Source organism: Ursus arctos, unplaced genomic scaffold (genome assembly GCF_023065955.2).
Source record: "Ursus arctos isolate Adak ecotype North America unplaced genomic scaffold, UrsArc2.0 scaffold_9, whole genome shotgun sequence".
In the NCBI taxonomy this organism is placed as follows: Eukaryota; Metazoa; Chordata; class Mammalia; order Carnivora; family Ursidae; genus Ursus; species Ursus arctos.
In genome coordinates this window covers 80,421,952-80,448,851 of record NW_026623111.1, presented here as the reverse complement: position 1 = coordinate 80,448,851, position 26,900 = coordinate 80,421,952, and the positions used below count along the sequence as shown (strand labels likewise).

At 35.7% G+C, this 26,900-nt stretch overlaps 1 protein-coding gene across 1 annotated transcript in view; it reads right to left on the bottom strand.

The window, feature by feature from the left end:
* BANK1 (B cell scaffold protein with ankyrin repeats 1) overlaps window positions 1–23,339 on the bottom strand; it is a 278,201-nt gene extending 254,862 nt beyond the window's left edge. The window contains exon 1 of the mRNA XM_026509651.4: window positions 23,072–23,339. Coding sequence (XP_026365436.1) covers window positions 23,072–23,141 — 70 coding nt within the window. The 5' untranslated portion in view covers window positions 23,142–23,339. The remainder of the gene's footprint in view (window positions 1–23,071) is intronic.
* Window positions 23,340–26,900: the final 3,561 nt, after the last annotated feature.

The following is a 26,900-nucleotide window of genomic DNA, read 5'->3' as shown; positions in this document are numbered from 1 at the left end:
TGTGTACCCTGGACATGATGATAACGATTGGATCTTCAAATTGAACTCTTTTATGTCAATGAGGAATAATGAAGTCTCGATTGGCAGAAAAGTCTGAATGGCAGCTCTTAATATTTGAGGCAATTTAAGTAATCCACATATTTTTTACTGCAGGGATCTGTTGTGGTAATTAATTGATCAGAAGGTCCTTATTAATGAAATATACATATAGCCATGAAGGTTCAGTTTTACCTTTATAAACAAAAAAAATTCTAAATTTGGGTGCAAAAAATGACTTAAGTCGAGGTAAATGGAGATTCACAGCCTTCTATCTGGTTTGCAGACTCAGAGCCCTCTGGCTGAGGGAAGGCCAAGTCCCTTTGAAAAAGGATTCTTCTATGCTTCTAAACGTATATACAATGAATCTTCTTCTAAGCATTTCCCCAGAGATCTGCAGCCATGTGCACTGGGAAAAAGGAATATCCGTTATTTCCTAGTGCTTATTAGTTACTGATCTCCATTGACACAAATTCCTGAAGACCCAAAACGTCAGCATGGCAACCTAGTAAGAATGGGAACTTATGGAAATCAAGTGTAATGACAAATGACATCTTGCCTTGGGTATATTTAGTAATAGTTCCAGTGGTCTTGTAGAGATCTCCTGTGCAATATATAATGGCAATACATATGCATAGCAATGGCAGAACCCTTACAGAGAATGAAGACATTACGGTAGGAAAGGAAATGTATAAGTGTCTAGAATTGTTCAACTCCATCCACCTACCACCTACTACCAAAAGCATAAACTAAAACAAATACTATATTCCTGGGATGACTGTAAAGACTGGCGCCACCAAGAAAGATATGAAAGATGTAATAGTGATTATATCTTCACATCTTCATTCAACTCATCAGTTTGCCAGTACAAAATAACTGTTCATTTTCATAAACATAACTAGGTGTTGATACCAACTGCTGTTCTACACAATATCTTTACTGGAACAAATTAACCAGCTTATAGAAGCTAAATACAGATATTGACCTGGTAAATACTTTCCCTGAAATTGCAATCAATAAATATAATAAGCAGTTTGCATTCACCTGGCAAGGACAGGAGCACCTGTCACTGACTTACCTCAAGGCTATGATCTCTGTCATAATGTCGTCTGCAGAAATATTGCTATACCATAAAGCATATTATAATACATATGTAATGTATAATTGATGACATGATTCTAAATAAACTTGTTCATAAAGAAAGAGCAAATGCCCTAGAAGCTTTAATATGATACTTCTGTACCAGAGTGTGAGGTTTATCACCATGCTGAAGTTCAGTATCCTACAATATTGGCAAACTTTCTACACATCCAATGGTTTAAGTCGTATCAGGATAACCCTGTGTATTGAAAAATAAGTTACTGTATTTCACCATTGGATGGGCCTTTTTGCATTTAAAGGAAACATATATATCTGGGTCAGTATCCTGACCACTCACCAGGTAACCAATTAGGATACCAGCTCTGAGTGGGAGCAGATTAGTGGGGCCTGCAGCAAGTCCAGGTTTCAGTGCAGACTTCCCTGTCATTTGGGTTTTATAATAATATTATCTCATACTTCTGATAATTCTCAATAAAAAATCCACAACTCATACCCTGAAGGTTTTGGAGAAAGACCATGCCTTATTCTTCCCATGATTCTTTTTCTATGTGAAAATTAACTTGTGAGTTATACTTGGGTCCAGAAAGACATTAAGGTCTGCCTATAGGACCCTAAGTGTTTATGTAGTCCAACTGGTCATTCATAAACTGGGTGTTATATGACCCACCAAATTATATATTTGGTTGTGAGTAACCATATTCCAATAGGAAATTGAAATGATAAATACACAACCAGACCCATGTAGGTCTGTATGGGATAAGTTCCATGAGCATGTGACTAAATCTTCTGTCACACCAGATCCTATTGTTCTACCACCTTTCCCTCAATACATACCTATGGCCTCATGGAGAATTACTTAACATGACAACAGAAAAAACGAAGCATGACAACAGTGTTTGAATGAGTCTGAAAATATACTGGCAACAGTCCAGAGTTAATGGTTACTGTATTATATATAGCCCATTCATAGCTATCCCTGAAAAGGAACAGTGAGAGGAAATTCTCCCAGTTTGACAGAACTTTGGGTTGTATCTCTTAACTGTCTACTTTCCTTTGAAGAAAAGACCTGAGCTATTAATTTACTTTCAGTAAAAGAAGAAAGAGTGGAAAGGATATGCTCATTTCAGAATTAAAATATACAAATGATTTTACTAATTAAGAAAACATCAAGAAGACATACAGATGGCCAACAGACACATGAAAAGATGCCCAACATTACGTATCATCAGGGAAATGCAAATCAAAACTACAGTGAGATATCACCTCACATCTGTCAGAATCGCTAAAATCAGAGACATAAGAAATAACAAATGTTGGAGAGGACATGGACAAAAAGTAAACCTTGTGCACTGTTTGTGGGAAGGCAAACAGGTGCAGCCACTGTGGAAAGCATATGGAGGTTCCTCAAAAAGTTAAGAATAGAACTACCCCACAATCCAGGGTATTTGCCCAAAAAACACAAAACACTAATTCAAAGGAATACATGGACCCCTGTGTTTATTGCAGCATTATTTACAGTGGTCAAATTATGGAAGCAGCCCAAGTGTCCATGGACTGATGAATGAATGGATGAAGAAGATGTGGTATATATACACAATGGAATATTATTCAGCCATAAAAAGAGTGAAATATTGTCATTTGCAACAACATGGATGGAGCTAGAGGGTACAATGCTAAGTGAAATAAGTCAGTCAGAGAAAGACAAATATCCATATGATTTTACTCAGACTCACATGTGGAATTGAAGAAACAAAACAAATGAGCAAATGGGAAAAAGAGAGAGAGAGGCAAACCATGTAACAGAATCAGAACTACAGAGAACAAATTCTTGGGTACTAGAAGGGAGGTAGGTGAGGGATGGGGCAAATGAGTGATGGGGATTAGGAGTGCGCTTGTCATGACGGGCACTGCGTAATGTATAGAATTGTGGAATCACTTATTGTACACCTAAAACTAATGTAACACTGTATGTTACCAATACTGGAATTAAAATAAAAAATTAATAATAATAAAAAAGAGAACATATCCTGGAAAAATGAGCCTTACAAATTACTTTTTCCATGCGATAATATCCATATATTCTTTGTGACTTATATAAAGAGAAGATGTATTTGAACTCATGTTTCCCAGTTTTTTTTCTGAGTAATTGGACCAGTATAACAAGTATAATTGGACATTATAACAACCAGGATCACTAATGCCACATTGGTGATCAACAAATGCTTGCTGAATATTTACTGGAGTCACAATAGGTTCAAGGTTTTATCAGTTTTATATGGTCGTAAGGAAATTCATCTTGGAAATATCTTGTCCTGTGGCAAAGTACTTTCCACAAACGTTCAAAGCTCATTTCAAAGAAAAGCATATAATTAAACAAAGTTAGGGTAGTAAAGGTAGCGATCTTGAAGACATGAAACAGGATATCCTTGAGGAATTATGTCACTTGACTAAATTTACATAACTATATGGGTTTGTCAAATGCATAGAAGAGTACGCTAAAAATTAATTTCACTTTAGATTGTACCTAAGTATCTATGACTATAAAAGATAAATTTGCCAAGAAATTAATAAAAATTGAAAAAATATGTCCAGAATGGCAACTCCCTAACAGAGTAACTGAACTATTTAAATATTTTAAACTTTATTATTTACTATATACCCGTATTACCTAACCCTAAATATATGAAGAGAGAATATGATACAAATCTAAATTAGCACTAGTAATTTCAGTAAATCTCTAATCTAAAAGTTGCATCTTCTTTAAATGACCAGGAGACATTAATAGGGACTGGGATTCAGGATAAGCTTGTAACTAATATTCCAATTCTTACCTATAGTATTTTGTTAAGCTTCTGTAACATACAAGGGCATATGTTCTTGATAGCCCTTGGTCTATGGTCCAAGGTCTTCTGTGTTTGGCTGGGTAATGCCATCTATTTCTGAAATTTCATGTTACAAACACACGGATATATATACCACAGTAGCCAATGCCAACTTCATCAATAATTAAAGCAATATTTGATTTCCTTTCTGCCTTATTCTTGTGTTTTATTTCTCAACTGTTTAACAACTTAAGGATTGAAGAGGGATATTTATTCTTCCATCCCATCACCATTCCCAATACAAATCTCTGAGTTTTCTTTTACTGGAAATGGCTTAACACTTAATTATAAATGTGACATATTTCAAAGGAACTGAAATGCCATTCAATACTAATAATATACAAAGTGCATTCACATTAATTTTATGGTGTATTTTTTTTTACTCATAGTGTTATAGTTTTAAGAAAAGGGTTTTTTTTAGCTCAATTAAAGTTAAAAACAAAATTTTAAACTTAAAACACAAGTTAGAATGTTTGAAAGACTTGTTCAAGATCTCTCAAGATTGCATCAAGAGTAAGTCACATAGCTGGGCTTAAATTCACATGGATTACCAACTCTGGCTTAGGTATCAAGCCATAATGCAGGCAATATTCTTTAAAAAATGAATTAAACTGCAGTCAGTCCCTTCCTTGAGGTTTCCAATGGATGAGAGCATATGATGAGTTATCAGATTATAAAAAGAGAATTATCTTTAGGTACATTGGCAAATCTAATTTTTCTGTCCTAGTTCTGAGCAAGAGAAAATTGTGTTGGTATTCCCTTGTTCCTTTGCTCTCCCTCACTCCCCATTTCTACCTCTTCTTTCCAGAGCACAAGATGATGCCAATGGGGGGGGGGGGGCAGGGAAGGGGAGTACAACTAATCATGGCTTAAGAACAATGACCAAATAGCTTGTTTTTCTTCCTGAATCCTTTCATGGACTTTAGGGGAGATTTAACTGTGCAAATGGATGCTCTTCAGTCCCCATTACTGAAGTATATAAATCAAGGATATGACAAATACACTCCATGTTCTTAAATTCTAATGAAATCTTGCAATCTAATTACATAAGCAAATATTTGATTATCACTTAGACACTAATGTCTTTGAACAGTTTTGTTATGTGCAGAATTAAATATGATGTCATAATATGAGAATATAACTAAAAACACACCTTTAGCAAAACCCTCTGCAGGAAGTTTATCTCACAACCTACTATGGAGATTCTAAAATATCTTAGAAATGGCTATATACTAGAAATATGTACATACTGAAAAGCAGAATAGGATAATTGTCTACTCATTTGTTGAAAGCAACACCAGCAAGCATGTAAACCCCCACCTCTTCCTGATGTCTGCATCCTCTGCAGCCATTCTTGACTAAAAGGGAAACAGCAAACCTAGCAAAGTGTGTCTCCTACCACTCACAGAAGCAACCCAAAGCCTCCTGGGACCTATGCTCTTGGTAAACATGACTTCTGGGTAGAGCTCATACAATAGCTAAGGATCAAACCTCTGGGCACCTCCAGAAAAGTCCTCAACCCTGTTACACATTTGATAAGAGCTATACTGCCCTGTTGTGACTCCGTTCTCTCCTAATAATGTGGTCAAGGAATTACTTGCACTAGAGCCTCTTTGGGAACTTGGAAAAATTGGGATTGTGGGGGCCCTTGGGAGGCTCAGTCAGTTAAGTGTCTGCCTTCGGCTCAGGTCATGATCCCAGGGTTCTGGGATTGAGTCCCAAATCGGGCTCCCTGCACAGCAGGGAGCAGGGAGTCTGGTTCTCCCTCTGTCCCTTCCCCTCCCCCCTGCTTGTGTTCTCTCTCTCTCTCTCTCTCTCTCTCTTTCTGTCAAATAAATAAAATCTTTAAAAAAAAATTGGGATTGGGACCTAGAATTAGGATTGGGACTTGGAAAGAATTGGGAATAGGGTTATCATCCATCACATAATGAAGCACCCAAAGCAATCCCGGTAATTCTTTAGTCCACTCAAGTTTGAGAATTACTGTAGTCTCTTTTTATATAGACAGTATTTCTAGTACCATATTTGATGATTACAGTTATTATCTCTCAAGTTTTGCTGATACATAAAAATATAAAGATTTTAGTCTTTTCTAATGAGAAAAAAATCCAAATGGTTTATGTTTTTTATTAAGGAATGAATGCATACATGTAATTTAATTCACTAAAATCATTAACTTGCTCAAAATCTGCCTTATTTCACCAATGTGATTTTGTTTGTCATATACGGCCAAATTGTCTGTTTCCAGACAGTAAGAACAACTGAAATTATATATCTAAAATTTAAACTGTAATTCTAAAGTGAATATTGTGTTTATATTTTTCCTAAACTATATAAAGTACCATAAATAATGATGGGGGTGATTTATACCATATGTGGTTAAGTAAAAGCAATTTTAAAAGTATTCCACTTCATACTAACGTTTATAAAAATTGCTGTTTTACGATTATTAATTACCATGCTCCAGGTGCTACATTAGGAAAATTAACAGCCCAGAAGTCAGGCACTAACCTGGTTACAAAAGCCAAAGCTAAGAAAAAATTCACGTTCAGTTACTTTACCCATGGCTAACATTTTGCACAAGATTATATACTAAACTCTACTCTAAACTGAAATAACGAAGCATAGGGAATTCCTGATGGGGCTATTTTCATTAATATTTGACATTTAGAAATGTATAATATAATAAAATCTATGCACGAATTCTTTTTAAAATGTGGACTTTCAGACAACGAAATAGAATTTTAGGATATGAAGAAACAGAATTTTTGCAATTGTTTCTATATTTCTTCTCTCCTATTAAAATATATAAGGAGAAGCTTTATACCATGTAAAGTTTTAAAGATAGAGCTATCAAGTATATATGAAAAAAAAAATGCTTTAAATTTATTCTTAATTTTTGTAATCCATTTTATTTATTGAATCTGATTGCTTAGTTACTTACATTTAAAGACAGTGTAGAGAAATAGCTAATCAAATACTGAATTTTCCCTTATATTTTTTTCTGAATGCATAAAAATAAGATACTACTAGTATTTAAAAGTTTTACTGCTTTAATTTGAGGAATTCTTATATTTTAATGTGGTTTACAATCGCAAGCAAAACTGAAAATCAGCAACAGACATAAAAATCTATAGAGAGACGAATGATACGGATCATTCATTGGAAATCATTAACACTTCCAGGCAGTCATATTTAACACATAATTGTCCCTACCCTTCTTGATCTTGACCCTCACTGCTCTAACATGATTTTTGTTTTAATTTCTTTTTTAAATGTTTTATATTAATTCCATTTAATTAGCATACAATGTGATAATAATTTCAAGTGTACAGTATAGTGATTCAATAATTCCATACATCACCTGGTGCTCACCACAAGTGCACTCCTTGATCCCCATCACCTATTTAAACTGTTCTAACATTTTATAGTCTCACTCACTGCTTGGGTTTTCAGATCAAGCATTCTGATATTTAGCATGATATTTTCCATGATCATCCATAGTATCATAATGTTGACAACAATACCTCAATATCAATTTCATAATCATTTATATCTTTTCATATATTTACTTCATAATCACTTAATGATTATTATTCAAAATAACTGTTCAGACTTTAAGAGATATAAAGATTGTGAAGCACAATTCCTGCCCTTAAAGGAACTTACATAGCATAAAAAGGAAATGGATTTTTAGAAACTACCTCAACACAAGGTAGTTTATAATATTATTGCATTAAGACCTGTAGTTGAAGAATCTTTTAACTCTATTTATCCTGGGGTTAGTGTAAAAGTATTATCTTGGAAAGAAAGTATCAATAAATCCTTCAGCATCACAAAATGCAGAATTGAACTATTTACAAATTTAAAAGATTTAAATCTTACAAAATGTCTGTTTTGACAAAAAAAAGAATGAAAATGTATCATGAATTAATGTGCAAATCACACTGAACATTTCAAAATGTTCCACATATACAATGTGAGCTCTTTTATGAATGCACACACAAACTCATATAATTCAAGATAAATATTAGCAACACTTATTTCTGAGGGGAAGACTGTAGTATATTATAATTTTATTTTTATATTCTCTATTTTCAAATGTTTTACAATTCACCTTATTACTTTTATGAGAAAATACCCTTAAAAATTATCACATATGGTTCTACTCATGGCTAACAAGCCAGGCTCTAGCCAAATTTTTATCATTAGGAGAAAATAGTCTCAAAATAATTCTCTACCAGGGTTAAAAATGGTTCATGTTCAGATATTAAATACAGTAGGACCATAAAACAATATTAGTGACATTTTATGAGGAGTGCACATCTAAATCAGTTGTCTCTCAGAGTATCTTTGTCCTTCGAAGGGCTGGGACAGAAAAAGCTTTATGTAATGGAAGCAGATGGCATCTAGCACTAAGCCTAGAAGTTCAGCCAGATACATCACAACAGTCCTCACTCCTCAACCTGGTTAAGTTGTTTCAGTTTCTTAACCTGAAAAAATGGAGAGAGATACTGTTCCCTAATTCCTTGAGATAAAATCTGAAGCCTGTATGTCAAAATAGGTCCTGGCATTCAGCAGTCACTGATGAGCGTAGCAGTGGTTATGACAATGATGATGATAATTATAATAAAGGCTACCTAAATGTAGCTAGCGCCTACTATGTGTCAATGATTCTTCTGGTGTTTTACACGAATTAACTTCTTTTAACCTCATAACAACCCTGTGAACAAGTGAGCTTCCTATCCCACTTTGCACTGGTGGTGCCTGAAGCATGAGGAAGTAAATACCTTGCCAAAGCTCACAGATACGTACTAGTAAAGAATTGTAATAGCAACAGCAGCTGGGAGCATTAATGATAAGGATTATTAAACAGGTAAAAACACCAAAAGTGAGCAAACAATTATGGGACTTTCTTTTTTATTTCACTATAAAAACAACAGTGAATTCCAGAGAGATGTTCCATTAATGAGTAAGGATATACCTTGCCAAGGATAACCACCTAAGGATAATAGTGATATGCTGTTTATATTTTATAAAAGCTTATTTCCTCACGGTTATATCCAGTGTTTTAACTAGACTGATGGTGTGCGAAGTGTGATGGATATGGCCCGATCTGTGGTGTCCATGCTACTCTTTGTCCTTGTGGTGTCCACCTGTGTTTAAAAATCGGCATTCATTCCCTACTGATGCTATATAAAATCACCACCAGCTTGGGGCCTAAAGCTACACCAATGTATTGTCTGACAGTGTTGAAGGTTACAAGTCTGAAACAGGTCTCACTAAGCTAAAATCAAGACGTTGGCAGGGCTACGTTCCTCTTGAGGTCTTAGGAAAGAATCCATTTACTTGCATTTTCCAGTTTCTAGACGCCATCCACAGCTCGTGGCTCCTGGCCCCATTCCTCCATCTTCTAGCCAGCAAAACTGGGCTGAGTCCTTCTCATGTTGCCATGTCTCTGGTTCCCCGCTACTGCCTCTCTCGTTCACTTATAAGGACCTTTGTGATTACACTGGGCCCACCTGGATAATCCAAGATCATCTCCCCATCTCAAGGTAAACTGATTAGCAATCTTAATTCCACCTGCAACCTTAAATCTCTTTGCCTTGTAACCTAATGTATTCACAGCTCCAGGGATTAAGATGTGGACACCTTAGGGGAGCCATTATTCTGTGTACCAAACATCTGAACATTACTTTCAGCTCTAGTTCCTTTTCCTCCTTTCCTAAAGCCTTCTGAAGTAAAACAGATATATGTGCAAGTATACTTTCTGCTTCCCCTCACAGAGTGTTTGCAGGATAACCCTGATTAAATAGTTTATATGATCATTGTTTTGATATCTCATTGAGTCAAAGTATATGATACATTAGAAGAATTTTCTGAGAGTCCATTAGTAGGGATTTGAAAATTCCTTTGAGGATGCAAAGCATTAGGCAAATACAAATTATTAGCCTTGCATTTTTAGAGTAGTCTTCATTGCAGCCATTTTGCATTATATTTTAATCACATCTGTAATACAGTCCTGATGATTTTAAATATCCTAATGGCCCTCATTAAGGACATTGTTTTTCTAGCATTATGTTGTAGATATTTCACTTCCTGTTATTTCATTCACCTCCAAGGACCTTGAAAGCAGCAAAACTTTCTAAAAGTTTGCAATTATTGGTTAGAAACTGTGGTTGCCTATTCGATTCCTTGTAAAGAAATGTTTCAGTGTTGGCCTATTAATGGGTAACAATATCATCTTTTATGTTTCTCATTTTCTATTAAAATTATTTTCTATATACATGGCTACTTCATTGACTATAAAAATTCAAATGTCCACATGGGAGGAATGCTTTTCTGACATGAGCATACACGTATTTGTGTGAGAATAAAATGAGTTCATTTCAGAGAGTTATAGAGTGCCTAGGAGGTCAGCCTTAGGAGTCAGGCTGTCTTGGAATCCAAATTCAGGCAGTTTCAAGCAAATAATTAACCTCTCTGAGCTTGGATTCCCCACTTGTAACATACAGACGATACCACCTGTGAAATCTGTTGTTGTGAGAATTAAATGAGATAAACCATGTAGAGAATTTATCATTGTTCCTGACACCTGTAAGTGCTAAATAAAACTTTAATTCAACCTTCTGTAAGGTGAAATTGGCCTTTCGGGGATAGCATTTGCCAGTGGGTGGGATGCCAACTCCCGGAGACATAGTGACAGGGAATCCTAGAGAAAATCATTCATTCTTTTAGAATACTTCTCAACCCTGATTTGGTCAAGGACAGCGTCTCAGACTGAAGCTCTCCTGACTTCATGAACTCTAACACTATCAAAGAGAGGTTGACCTATGTGCCCAGAACCTATCTTTACCCATAATTTTTTCAGCATCATTTTATTTTCAATTTCTGTTTATTTGTGTGGTCACCTTCTCTTTAGGGCAAGTGGTAATGATTTTTCATTTATGGTAGTGATATAAATGTTCCTTTAAAATATGTTTAAGCTAAAAAAAAAAGGTAAAGAAATTTTTTTTCTTAAACAAGAAGGTACAATAGCCGAAAATTTGAGGAAGGTTTTTTGTGAGAATGACTGAAATTTGCAAGAATCTGTCCCAGGGGACTGTACTCATGACTGCATTCTGAAATGAGTAGTGACTTTCTGGAACAGAAGTTATGCATCAAGAGTCACCCCCAGTAGTCACAGTAAGTACTCTTAGCTGTAGCTCACCCCACTAACTAGTTCTCATAACTAAATTATTCAGATCTCAGAAGTGAAGGTTTTTGAGTCATCTGATATTCAATTAGAGTGTAGATAAGAAGAAATAGTGCCATTCAGGTTTTCCTATCCTTTTTTCACTTAAATACAGTCCCTGAGGGCTAGAGCCACCTTTTTATGTATTTCTTGGACCTAGCACAGATCAAGAATAAATGTTTGAAGAGTTAATGAATAAAGGATAATTACTCCTGCGTAAGACAAAAGAGGCATTAGTCCACTCTTTCTTGATGGATATCCTCAATTCCAAATGCCTAGAGAAAGCAATTTTAATTTCTGCAGTGTTTTCCCTTAAAATAAGAGATATTAATTGAATTATTATAATAAGCCAATCATTCTCATGAATAATTAATGTGATCATCAATATACATAACGTCTCCGGGGCATCAGCGAGTCACATGGTTCATTAGTGACAGAGCCACTACTTGATCCTGTGCTTTTTTTCTTTTCTTTTTTTTTTTTTTTAGATTTTTACTTATTTGAGAGAGAGGGGGAGAGAGAGAGAACGAGGAGGGGAGACGGGTAGAAGGAGAGGGAGAAGCACACTCCCTGTTAGCAGGGAGTCTGATGCGGGGCTCAATCCCAGGACCCTGGGATCATGACTCGAGCTGAAGGCAGGTGCTTAACTGACTGAACCACCCAGGCGCCCAATCCTGTGCTTTTTTGACTTCAAATCCAGCACAGTGAAAAAGTATTTCCTATATCCTTAAAAATTATTCAGTCTTTCCTTAGGTTACTAATAGTTTCGTATGGAGGAAGATCTATTCTTTATCCAATAAATCATTGTGGATTTTCCTTTGTTTTCTTTTCTTTTTAAACACTGTTCAATAGATTTATATGAAGAGAGAGCAAAATTGAAATAGTTATGAATGACAGGTTACTAAACTGCCATACAAATGTAACTTTAAAGTGCATACACAAATATTAAATATATAACACTACAGAGCTGAACAAGTAATATTGTTAAAAGTAAACATAGAAAAATAAAAACTACAAGTATATATATATATACCATGTCTTTTCCCAGTTTTTTTTAGTCATTGTACATATTTTCAATTATGTGCATGTATTATTCTAGAAAAAAATAGTAAAACAAAATGATTTCTCCTAGACACACAAGGAGAATATTAAATTTCATTTGCTTTTGGACACTAATCATATTTTTTCTATTTGCCCCAGAAGATATTTTAATAAGCTAAATATTCTAAGTTATAGACATTTCAGTAAAAATAACTAAACTAGCTGTTATCAGATTAAAAGTTAATTTAATATTGGAAAATGACCTAAAATTATCTTTGTGTAAAAGGTTTTGTGAATTTTTAATATTTTTTCATAATTAGGAAAAGCCCTTCTTCAAATCAATTTGAAAAAGAAAGTCAAAACGGGGGTTGTTATGTAGAGCTAGATTTATACCTCAGAAGTAGGGCATTCAGAAATGGCTACAACTTCATTTATACTTTTTCATAAACTTAATGTCTATTTTCCTGTCACTTTTGTGCTACCAGTCAATCAGCAAGCATCTATTAATGTGCTTACCTCTGCTAAATGGATGCCAGAGACTACTCCTCCCTTAAAAGAGCATCCAATCTATGTGAGTGATTAAAGTCATTGTCATATTAGTGTTGTTTACATGTGTTTGTCAATCTCCAAGGCATAAAATTGTCAGCTTAAACTATCTGCATTTATATCAGTTACTGTTGTTTCCATTAGGAAAATATTTCAGCAGTAATTTATTTGGGTGACTTCTAATAACCTATGTTTGCTTCAAAGGTATGTTTCCTTGACAAACATTTCTAACATGGAAATAATCTGATGATGGCCAAACTGATCTTAATTTTGGAATGTTTTGATGAATAAAATCCTAATATTTGAACAATATGAGGCCACTTACGTAGCTTACGTGATTACTGACATAGCAGGTTTATATAGTCTGACATGGGAAAATATCTGTAAAATCAGTTGCTTGGTTGAGACACATACATGCTACTGAAATACCAACCGCAGAAGTACACACACTCCAAAGTATTCTTACATTTAGAATGTTTCCAGGTTTTTTTTTTTTTTTAATATTTTACTTATTTATTTGAGAGAGAGAGAGAGCAGGGCAGAGGAGAAGTGGAAACCTTAATGAGCAGGGAGCCTGATGTGACCCTTGATCCCAAGACTCCAGGATCATGACTTGAGCTGAAGGTAGACACTTAACTGACTGAGCCACCCAGGAGCCCCATGCATTCTCAGTTTTATTTCATTCATACAACTTTACCTTCCCTAACAGATAATTCCCTTCTGATTTTCCTCCCATTTTCTCTGGCACGTCCCACAGTCAAAGCACTCATTTGAATAGTTAGAATTAATCATAAGGGAATTAAATAAACAGGCAAATCATGTGTGCCCTGCACACCCTGCCAATGTCATTTTCCCTACTCTATACCCCCTTCTATTTCTATTCCTAAAATAGCGAAAGTCCTTATATAGCCCATCTCCCTCTCACTCAAAAGGTGGCTGGAGCACTGAAGAAAACATAGCTAAACACAGTGTTACCAATCTCTGGTTTGAAAGAACCATCCTTTCCTTCTCTTTGCCATTTAACAGGGATGAAAACTTGGCAAAAAACCCTTTTTCTCTACTAGTGTTAAGATGACAATGCATTCCATGGTTAAATACATTGGTGAAACAATGGATTAGAGAAAACTGAAGATACATTGTTAGTTGTAGAATTTTTCAGGCCACTGGAATGTCCCAGTATGCACATTCAAAACTGATCTTACACAACACTTTTTTCAAGGAGCATATATACTACACAATACAGTTTGAGCAGCACAGCACTAAAGAAAGCCAGCCTGGGAGTATGAGCTCAGGTTTTTCAGGTATTGGCCATCAGATAAAAGAAGTTATGAGTCACCCTTCATAATGTCCCATGTGTCCACTCATTTACTCACCTAGCAACAGACATGATAACATATCAATCACGGAGCACCTACTATGCTGCCAGTCTTACCAAATGCTCTTTCCTCTTTTCATCATGAGGTACAAAGAGGTCTTGTAACAGAATTACCTAAAGAATGAGGAGCCTAGATTTTTATACACAGCAGATGAGAAAATTATTCTAAGGAGTCATAAAGTAATAAAATATTTTTAAATAATAAAATAAGATATGAACATACTTTTTAATGAATCTTCTGTATTTTCCTAAGGAGAAGCAGAAATGAAATGTGTGTTAATTGCTAACTTCTCAGCAGACTGGTCCTCACAAAAGAAATAGAAAAGCTCTCCCTTTCTTTCCATAATTACTAGTGCTTTCTAATTACTCATAGGTTACTCAGAACTAGAAATTTGCTTAGGAGGACCTTTCTATTATTCTTCTGACCCTCAAAGATCTAGGTGAGACATTGTATAGATGTAAACTCTTTTGAGAATAAATTGCTTAGACATAATTCAAGCAATTCTGAAAACATCACTAAAGCTTTACCTATACAACTATATCAACTATTATTTTTATCTAATGAGGTTATTAGAAATGCCTATTAGAAATGCCAAAAGTTAAGAGACTCTGAATCAACTCCACTATGATCCAGTTTCTGTGTGTGTGTGTTTTTTTCTTTGGGGGGTGTGGCAGAGGGGATGGAGGATAATATATGGATAATATATAAATCTTCAAGAATAAAGAAATGAAAAAATTAATCACATTTTTATTTTAAAATGATATAAAAACAGAATTCTCAAAATGGGAGGAAAGTGTTCTTTACCCATTAACTATTTCCCCTGAAGACAACACATAATTTCACATATAAAGTCATATAATTTGTTTTCTTAGCAGATCATAGATTTCAACAAGTTCAATCTATAGTGAATACCCAGAGAAACACATTTGAGATATTAATGTGTTTAATAAAGCAATCAGAAAAATTAAACAGGAGAACTGAAAGAACATTTATATGAAGCTGTCCGTCTTGAGATTCATAAGTATGTGACACCAGAAGTGCTAAGAAGGAGCGCTGTAAACACATTCTTTCTAATAAGAGTGAAATTTGAATACTAGCTCATGCTGAAAGTAATAACATTTGCCATTTGCTAAGCACCTGCTATGAATGTTCCAGGCACTTTATAAACAGAATTACATTTAATTATATCAAAAGTAGGTGTGTTACCTATTTCCGATATAAAGAAATTGGATTTTAGATGAGTACTTTGCTCAAAGTCACAGAATAAGTGACAGTTCCCATATTTGAGTTGATAGAGATACTGGTATAGACAATCAATCCGCAGATGTGGACACATTCAGTTGTCTTTTAAATAGTATTTATCAGGGTTAAGTTGGAAAAATGTATAGGAAAACAGGTGAGAGATTAGGAAATTAGTTCAACTGCTCTGTGATACAAATAAAAATATTTTACACTGCAATTCTATATGCATATCCAAAGATCTATCTTAAATTTCTTTTGAAAAGGCATTGCTTTTTTTATTGTAACATCTTATACAGTTTAATACTAACTTTTAAAACATTAGATATATTCCTTCCTATAATGTCAATGTAAAGGTCACAACAATTCAAAGAATAAATTTTGTGAGAAAATTCATTTACATGGGAGGACATTTTAAATATAGAAAGCAATACCTTATTACATTTGTTCACAGAACCACAACAGGAAAGTTCAACTTTCATGTGGTTATAACATGAGTGAATGGAAAGTCTCCAACTTTATCATTTGATTTAAATAAACCAAATTACTATATATTTCTTTTGAAACCTAGAGCCTTTCATACACAAAATTTTCTACTCAAATTAATCCAATAGAAGATTTAATAGCATTTAAAGTTGACTCTCCCCAAATAAGTATATAAATATAATACCATTCCAATGGAATGAAAGGCATCTATTTTTGTTGGTGCAGATCCAGCAAATGGGAGATGGCTCGTGAGCCAGAAATTCTTGGGATCCTGGCACCAGTCTGTTCCAGGTGCCGACAGCTGGTTCAGTGCCTTCTGATTCCCCAGCTTCCTGATGGTAATAAAATAGCAGATCCCCCTGACCAGTTATGAAAACTGGTTCCTGCAGCCTTGTTAGGAAAATGATTCCTGATGGCCCAGACTAGAGATTGCTCCCAAACCCCTTACATCAATTATGTAAAAACCTAATTTCCTATATCAAACTTCTTTCTGTTAAAATGGCTAGATTGCTTTCATTAAATGCCTCTAAATCAAGTGTTACACAATATTTCAATTGTTTCATGGAAGAAGTAGCTAAAATAATTTCTAAATGGAAGTGGAAGAATGGAAGAATATCTAAAAATAAACAAGAAAATTATGGAAAAGAAAATCTCTTGGGAGAACTTTCCTTACCAGATATTAGCTTGGAAATAAACAAACACATTAGCAAGGCAGAATAGAGAATTCAGAATGCAGATTCCAGGATATATAAGATGTCGTCGTCGCATGGCAACGGTGGTACAGTCAACACTTAATCAGTTGGGGGGTTAGAGGCACCAGTCTCCCATGCAGTCAAAAATCTGCGTCTAACTTGTGATTCTCCAAAAACTTAACTACCAATAGCCTACTATTGACCAGAGGCCTTATCATTAACATAAACAGTTGACTGACACAGTTTGTATATGTATTATATACTGTATTCTCACAATAAAATAAACTAGAGAAAAGAAAATGTCAAGAAAATCATACGGAAGAAAAAATACACTTACAGTACTATACTGTATCCAAAAAACGCAAAAAACAAAAACAAAAAACATGGGTAAGTGGACCCACCCAGTTCAAATCCATGTTGTTTAAGGGTTTGAAGGTATTTCAATTTACTGGGAAGCGTAAATGCTGATTTCTCAACTGGCTGCCCTTATTTTGAAAAACTTAATCCACCAGGGGGACTGAGATAATAGCTAGTAAACTATGCTACTTTTATACCTCCTCTTCCTCTTTTATTAAGATAAATGTCATAGGCATTCTCTCACTCTCATGCCCCAATTTAAATACATTTTTAAAATTTGCCAAAAACAGTATGCTATCAATTTTTAAGTAAAAACACCCTATTAAAAACATTTAAAAATACTACTGTTATAATTTTATAATTGATACAATTTTATAACTACATAATTCAAAATTATAAACTTCTTAACAGTGCTTAACTCTTACAATATTAATCTTTGAGTGAATTATTTCCTCACCAACTCTAGGGGTTTTAAGTTTAGAGACAAAAATAGCTGCATGGATTTTCTTCAAATTTCAGTAATAAGCAAGGTAATACCAACTATTCTTATCAGGAGGACTACTAGACTTATAAGACACCCTATTCTCAGTGCATAAAAGATGTAATTCACAGGTTGTTTAACTTTGGGTGGAAGATGCATAGCAGACATCATTTTAACAATGACAACTTCCTAAAAGAGAAGAAGCTTTACAGAAACAGAAGAGGCAGTATTTGAGAAATAAAGTCATTCTAGTCTAAAATCTTCTTTTCCTCCAAAAAAAGAGAAACTCAGTCAAACTAGTTCATCTAAAAAGAAGGTAATTTTAAGGATACTACAGGCATTTTATGGAGACCAGATCAGAGAAACAAGTGCAGCTGGATCTTACATAGCCTGGAAATGAAGTCAGAAACTAAGACTACTCCCTCTTTCAGTCCTCCTCAATTCCCTCAACTCATCTTTCCAATCATCCATTGTGGACAAGAGTCAACTGGCTGTCATCCTCTATTGTGTGTCATCAAACATTACCCTTCCACTGACAACAGTCTCATTCTCTTTTTTGAAAGGAAAGGCTTTGTTGAGTCCAGCAAATCTCCAAAAGCCAGACAACACACACCATTGGCCAGTAAGCAAAAGCAGCAAGCTGCCTCTGAATTTAGTGCCTGTTCTTGACCCAAGTGACTGTTTCCAAGAATCTGAATGATACACGGTTTTAACCATTTAACATGGGTACAGATGGACTGGAGCTGATAAAGAATGGGTCTCTGGTCTATAGACAAGTACCTGGAATAGTGAAAGTTCTAAAGTTTTATTGAAAAGTGATGAGAGAATTAAGGAAATTATCTCATTAACTGAAATGAAGGTATAATTTTGCTTCAGTTTTATCTCACTGACTTTCTCATTAGTGACCCAGTAGTTGACTAATTGCACTAAAGTGCAGTTGTCTCCTGAGATTTTATATCAGTCTATTAAATCTAAATAAAATGCAATCAACCAATGAGGAAAATGTGTAAATCTTAGGGATTCTTCACACCATCCCAAGAAATACTCTATAGTTTGTCATTCTAGTGACAAGATTTTATAGAATCATATCACTTTGATGTGGTATGTTTCTTCCCCACATCTCTGATATGGGTGTTTCTCCACTCTCTATACCCTCCCTAAAAAGATATGATGACTTAGAAGTTACAACTTAAATAGTTTAGAAAAGTTCTTGTAGGAGATGAAATAACACAATGAATTATTACATACTTCCATATAATTGTACTGAACAATATAACTTCTTATTCAAAGTAGGTGCTAATCTTCTGATGCTCTCACTTATCAAGGTAATGTGATATCCATATCAAATGAATTCAAAGTAGTTAACACAATAAATGCAGTCTTAAAAGAAGGCCAGGATTTCAAGTGGTCTTGGCACTATGTTATTTTTCTGAAAGTTAGTCATGATCCTTCCTATGGCTAAGTTAGAACAAATAAATGAATGAAATATTGATCCTTACCAAATGGTAAGACTTAATCTTCAGCATGTATCATAACCAAAAAATGAGGCACACAGTAAATGAAATTTCAAGTCAGAAACTTCTTGTACTTTTTTAGTATGTTTTTATAAAGGGGAACACATTAAAAATGAAGCATGGGAATCACTAATATAGAAAAACAGTATAAGAGCTTAAGGGAAAGGAAAATATGACACATAGTGTGATAAAACATAACTAATTTTAATTAATGGGATACACAGGAAATCTTATAAAAGACCACAAGGCATTGAAAAATTACTTCTCATGATTACAAAGGGAAGTGGTCTTTCTGGATTATTTCAATGTGGAGCACTTGAAAACAAAGAAATTCCTGTTCAGTGGTAAATTTCTAAAAAAATCATTCTTTTTCTCTGAGTGAAAATAAATATGAGAGGGGCATAATTCCATATAATATCTGACATTTTTACCTGCACTATTTCAATGTCTGCAGTGAAACTTAGATACCATTCTTTATTAGAACAGCAAAGAATTACAAGGCCATATAACAACTTAGTTTTAAATAGTAATTCTGGAATTCTTGCCCTTCCCATTTTTATTTCATAGCTGTCTCTGAAATTACTGTAATATATTATAGAATATATAAAGAAAGTAATAAAATAGCAATGTAACTCTGGTAATCAGGTAACAGTTAAATTCTTAAAACATGCAACTTACATATGGCAGAAATAATATTCTTTACATTGGATATTTTTTTAACCAAGCAGTAAATATTTTGGTAAAGTAGATTCTCCATCTTCTTATAACTCAGTGAAGTATCCCATAATTTTCAATTTTATCCTTACTTTTCCACATATATTTACATATATTTTTTAACTAGGTCACAACTGGTACTCTGTGATATGGGAAAATAAAACATGTTCTCATTTTGTCCTATTAAATTCCCATTCTTTCTTTCCTGTAAATGCCCTAGCCTAATGCCCTTTAAATCAATTTATCCTTAGTTCTTCTGATTGTCTGTTCTTTTTTTCTCCTCTCAGAACTATTAACCACAATGTCTCCCCAAGGATATAGCAGTATCTTTCTACAGGAAGCCTTGCACCCTCATTTGTTTCATGTGGGCGCTTGTTGACTTCATTCAAGTTTTCCCCCAATTCAATAGTTTATTTTCTCAATAAAAACTCTATATTTTATATGTAAATATGACACTATTGACCAATGACCTAAGAATTAAAACAGTAGGTAACATGTATTAAGCAATTACTATTAGCTATGGCACCCTGAAAATCACTTCATGTGCATTTTCTCTTTTAATCCTCAAAACCACTCTTTCAAGTTAGTGTTATTGTTCTCTCCACTTTCGCTTTTTAAATGGATAAACTGAGATAATGACAGATTTAGTTATTTACCCAAGATCAAACAGCAAGTAAGCAATGAAGCTAGACTGATGTGAGGGAGTCTGAGTCCAGAGGCCATCTTAAGTAGGGCTTGATCACCTACAATATCTGTTCAGATTGACGTGGTGAAAAAATTCCCTCTGATTTTCCAAGTATACACCACATATGCTGCTGTTTAAATCGAAAACCTTAAGCAATTAGATATCATAGAATTATTCCATATTACAATGAAAATGCCCTAGGAGAGCTATCTCTCTTTAAAATCTCAGCAAAAGTAACTTTATCGGAACATTTCCAGCTGCTCTAAAGGAGGCAAGTTTTACCAGTCACCAGAACAGAACCAGGGTATTTCCTTAGAAGGAGAAATCAAGGTTATTTGCTATGTTGGAAGACTGCAGTCAGAATAAGAAGCTTCAAATCTTCAAGAACTTCAAGACAAAGAGAGAGTCCCAGACAAACTACGTCCCTCACAAGTTATATATAAGGATCTAGCACATGGTGAGACAGGGTAGGTGCCTTCTCTTTTTAAACTAATAATTTATTTAACTCTCCTCATCAAAGGCATCAAATAATGTTAATAAAAAATATAAAAACTATGGGGTGGGGAATAATCTGCGCTTTAATAAATAAATAGAAGGTAGTAGTTAAAATTAAATTTATTTTTAAAATTACTAGTTTTGGGATAAAGCAAAGGAAGAATTTCTCATTTGTACATCGGAGGAGAGTATCTAATTAAATATAAACCAGAAAAAATACATCCTAAATGGAATTTTCATCTACTGTACAACATTTTTGCATTGCTTTAGTAATGGGTTCCTGCTTCCATTGAAAGAAAAACTGGATACTCATCCATCTTTCTGGTGGCACCATACACAGATGTCATTATAATATACCATACACCTACAGCTAGAAGTATAAAATCTTCATGGGCATGAAACTGTTTACCATTTTATACTCATATTACCACACAGCTTTTGTAGGGGAATAAAAAATTGTTGGTGAAGTGATGAATATGATCTTCAAATAATTATTAGTTATGGGACCATGGGAAAAATCACTACTTGGGTCTCAGCTTTCACTGCTCTACAATGAAGTTGGACTAACTTTACCACAATGTGTCATGTTAAGCTAAAGTCTACCATGCTGTGGAAACGCTTGTCCAAAGCAGAGAGAGACGTCACACAAAAAAGTTCTCCCTATGTTAAAAGAATTAATCAGAACCAGTTCTCATACAAAACAACTCATACCCAGGACTAGGCATGGGTTAATATCAAAAGATAGTTTCTTATAAGAAAAGTATTTCAGGGGTGCCTGTGTGCCTGGTTAAGCATCTGCCCTCGGCTCAGGTCATGATCTCAGGGTCCTGGGATTGAGCCCTGCTTCGGGCTCCCTGCTCAGCAGGGAGTCTGCTTCTCCTTCCCCCTCTCCCTCTGTGTTCTCTCTCTCTCTCTCTCTCTCTCAAATAAATTAATAAAATCTTTTAAAAAAAGAAAAAAGAAATAAATTCATAACCTTGGCCAAAGGAGGTAAATGAGACAAGTGATAAATACCATATTGGAAAGGACCAAAGCAAATGGGGAAAAACACACAGAAGGAACAGGAATAATCAGAATGAGCTAACAGTTGGGACACATCACTCTAGCATTATTCACAACAGCAATTACCTCAAAGTATTCTTGAGTATCAAGTGGAATAAAAGTCATATTCTGGCTAAACTGTTATTCTGGCTAAACTGTTCAATCAAGAAGTTTGAACAAACTGTAGCCCATTCTGTTTAACTAAATTGTTAGGCTGAAATTACAAATGTTAACATATCAAGGTATCAATGGCTCTAATTCCTTTCTTGCCATTTAAATTGTCACAAATATACTTCCCATTTTAAGAAAAGCAGTCTTTTAAAATTTATATATTAAAAATATACACTACCCAAGAGAAGCATCATTACCTTAAAAAAATGCTGATAAGCTATGAGAAATTCTATTCAGTAAATTAGTAGTTTCACTCAGATTTTCTTTTGCATTTCTCACTGTGAACAACTCCAGTAATCTTAATACCCAAGTGAAGGCTTTTTCAAAATTTCAAAATTGAACACTTTATAATCATTATAAAGTTCACAAAAGCATTTGAAACACTCAAAAAGAACTGATTGCAAGTGCCTTAAGGTCCATTTGATCTATAAATCCATTTCCGTATTCAACAACATGGACGGCTTCTCCTTTCAACAAGTTAGCAAAATCTGCGGGTTAGGAGGCTCTACACAGAGTCAGCTGTCAGATGAGCGAATCGCAGGCCATCCTAGCAATTTTCCGGGTTGGATTTTGTAAGGCAGGGCAGATAAACCGGACAAGCGGTTTTGCAATAACATGTTGACAGCATTTTTAGAATTACGCAGGACTTTAAAATACGCGCTTCACTTTAAAACCCGTCTCAAGGTGACTGGAGAAACTGGAGACCCCTGTCCCAGGTGCTCTGGAAAGTTCTAAGCACTCCAAAGTTGGCGGTCCACGTGGTCCGAACACAGAGCGCTCGCACCTCGTCCCGGCCAGACTGCCCCTCAAAGACGCCCGCCTCTGAGGGGCAGACAGAAGGGGCAGCCCCGGTGCCCGTCCCCGAGGCGCGCCGGCGTCAGCGGCGCAACTATCGCCGAAGGGAAGGGCGCTCGGTCTCCACCGCGCCCCGGAGCCCGCCGGCCTCCCCCCTCCGGCGGCCCGCACGCGCGAACACCCACCTGGGGGCGCTGGGCCGCTGGAGGCCCGCTGCCGGCTCCCGCCCGTCCGCACCGTCGCTGCAGGCAGCATCGCGGCGGCCGAAGGCAGGCAGCCTGCGGACTGATGCGCGCGGAGCCTCGGACTCCGCTGCCTGAGCTGCCCCACGAGCTCGTCTCTCGGCCTCCGCCGCTCGTCGGAACACCCCGGGCGCCTGTGGCCAGCGCGTCCGGAAACGCAGTCCCCGGGCTCGGGCCACGGGGCCACCGCCAGGCCTCGCCGGGAGACCTGAGGAAGTGAAACTGCCCTGGGGCTTGCGCTTGCCTGCCTTTTAGGCTGCTCTGGTTTCTCCAAACACTCTCTGGTCCTGTTCCCTCCTCACCTTTTCACTCGGAGTATCTGACAGCAACGTCGGCTATCACTCCAACTCTTGACCCATTCTAGGTCTTCCACCATACTTCCCACTTCCGAGAAGAAATAGGGATACCAGACGTAGACACTCGCCGGGAAAGTGGAGTAATAGATATATAGATCTGGTTGTTCAAAATATAAAGATGTCGGTGTAGATATACAGTTGAATGTTTTTAATATTTCATTTTGCCCAGACTTTGTAGCCTAGAACCATAAATTGTAAAGTGATTTAAAATCCCATATAAAATTGTATTTCCCTCTCCTGCTCCAAGTCAGAACTGGGTCCAGTAAAAAATTAGATATGGATTGAAATAGGTTCTCCAAATAAGAGTTTACTTTGCTTGCTTTGAAGACAGAAATACTAAAACTTTTCCCAGAGCCTTAATATAAATGTACCTTCTTCTCTCAAGATCTCTAAATTAGTAATTTACCTTTTGAAATTGAAAATACTTTTGAAGATCAAATTGAAGATTTGGTAATAATTCATGGCTTAAATGTCCCTCTCCGTCTTTTTAGAAAAGAAATCTAAAAGGGAGAGCTGTGCAGCAACTATTTATTTCATGCAAAGTCTTTTTTAGTATCCAAAGTATCCAAAATGTTAACTTTTTTAACATAACTCGATTTGTTTTTTATAGTTTATACCATAATAAAGAAACCTTGGAGAAATGTGTGAAACGACAGCAATTCTGAAACTGTCGCAGATATATTTTTCTGCTTTCCAGTATTTCCTTTAATGTCATTATTAACTTTAAGTTGATTTTCTGTATTTAGAATTAATATAGCAAGAGATTTTATCTAATTTATGAAATAATATATTGAGAAGTTTGTTGTCTTCTATAAATACCCGTTTACTAAGAGATCTCAATACAATAAGGTTAAAGACAGACGAGAGGGTTTGGTTTGCAGGGAACATATAAACCATTGGTAAATATTTTCAGAAATTCAATTCCTAGGGGGCTCCTGGGTGGCGCAGCTGTTAAGCATCTGCCTTCGGCTCAGGGCGTGATCCTGGCGTTATGGGATCGAGCCCCACGTCGGGCTCCTCTGCTGGGAGCCTGCTTCTTCCTCCCCCACTCCCCCTGCTTGTGTTCCCTCTCTTGCTGGCTGTCTCTCTCTCTGTCAAATGAATAAATAAAATCTTAAAAAAAAAAAAAAAAGAAATTCAATTCTTAGGAACATATAAGTCTTTTTAAAACAACTCACTGGGGAGACAATGTCCTAACTGATGTATTTGCATATGTATATATGCATATGTGTACATACATATGTATATATATATGTGCATGTGTGTGTGTGTGTATACACACATACATATATATGTGTGTATATATAGATATGTATATACATATATTCTTCACAAATACTTTAACCATGATTTTGAGGAGGAAGAGAAAAACATTCCACCTTATGGTCCCCAATTAAGTGTCCAAATGTTCAAAGGCATTTTAGTTTGTTCCATGGAAATACACAATGCTCACTCCCTCCACGCACACAAAGATTTGTTAATAAGGATAGTCTTCAGATAGCAAATTGTATCTGTCACATGTATGAAGCAACTTTCCTGTAGGAAGAGCCCTGAATTGGACATCAGAAGGCTATGGTTGCCATCTGGACTCGGCACCTTGCTATCTGGGCAACCAGGACAATTGTGAATATTTCTGAGCCTTGTATAATCACTAAATGAGGAACTTGAAGTAATTATATTCAACTCTCTGCCAGCTATACAATTTTATGATACTGTCTTCTCTAATATACATAGAATAAGATGTAAAATACACAGGAAAATTAAGCACATTTTCGAATCATCACTTGGACACTTTACATCAATATAATCCTGTTGAATGGAAAAATGAAAGCAAAAATGTGTTTAAAATTTGGCCCTGATTTTTAAAAACTGTTTAATAAGGCTTTGTGCTAGAAAACACTGAAAAATCCTCCACTAAAGCTCAAAAATTATTCCAGCTTTGTTTTGGTTTTAGGTACTGAATGAGAATATAACTCTTGTTCAAAGTTATGAGGTACTGTGAACTCTGGGAAACAAACTGAGGGCTTTAGAGGGGAGGGGGGTGGGGGATTGGGATAGGCTGGTGATGGGTATTAAGGAGGGCACATATTGCATGGTGCACTGGGTGTTATACGCAAATAATGAATCATCGAACTTTACATCAAAAACTAAGGATATACTGTATGGTGACTGACATAACATTATAAAAAATTATTATAAAAAAAAGTTATGAGGTAATGTTTAGCTCCTTTACCTGTTTGTTCTTATGTTTCATTACTGTTGCTGTTAACAGCTACCCTATTTTGTTTTGTATTATATGTGCCAAACACTGTGTAAGTATTTCACAATGGTCATGCCCTTTGATTCTCAAAATAATGTGGCTTTAACCATGTTTTACAAATGAGGAATCTGGGTTTTAAAAGTTTTAAGTAACAGGTAGAATTCAATCCTAGATCTGATTCCATAGCCTGCCCTCTTAATTATAATCTTCCCCTTCCTTCTAAAATTATGTAAGGTCATTGCTTAGGATTACAGGGCATCAGGGGCAAGGTTATACCTATATTCATATCGAAAAGTTGCTTTTGTTTCCCTACCTACTTTCCCACAGGAAATAATCTCATGGAAATAAACATCTATATCTTTAAGAATAGGCATGAACTGCACTCATAATTCATTATAATGTGGGCACTGTTTTGTTGAGGGTATGTAGACGTTGTTCTCACAAAGACAGGAAAATGTGTAGAGATCACAGACAGACAGAGATGCTGTGGCCTAAGTCTTACATGTATTCTAACTGCCCATGCATTTATGAAAAGATATTTTAGAAATGTTTTCACTCATTTGGTCTTGTTTCTCAATGTCAAGCACATCTTTAGTCACAGTTGACTTTATTTTCCTGTGCTTTCTCCCTTAAGGAAATTATACTGTCTGAAATGCTGGGTTATCTCTTGTTTCACATTTGTTCTCGGGGAAGAGGCACTCAGTAATTCTCACACTGAGATGCTTTTTCAGGCAGAATGCCACCAGCAGCATGTAATCACAGATTTCTGATTTTACCTGTGTTACAGAATGACAAAAAATGCTAGCCACAGTTGGTTTCTTGTTTCTCAATATATCAAACTCTTGGATCCATTGACTTCTTCCCCTGTACTCTTTTTCTAGCAGCATATTGAATGCCTCAATATCATTACCCCACTTGGTGGAGATTATAAGAGCCTCATGCTGACTCTGTGTTCCAATAAATGGACAGCTAAGGTTATTCGCTGTTGCCCTGTTGCAGTTGCTATGGCTGATTCCTTGCATCCTTTGCAGACTGGATGCTTTTGCTAATGCTGTTGGCTTCATTTCCACTTTTAGATTCTGGATCCTTTTAAAAAATAAAACTGTTGTGTTCCCCCCCCCCCCAAAGCAGTAACCTGTTGTAAAAGTGAAATAGT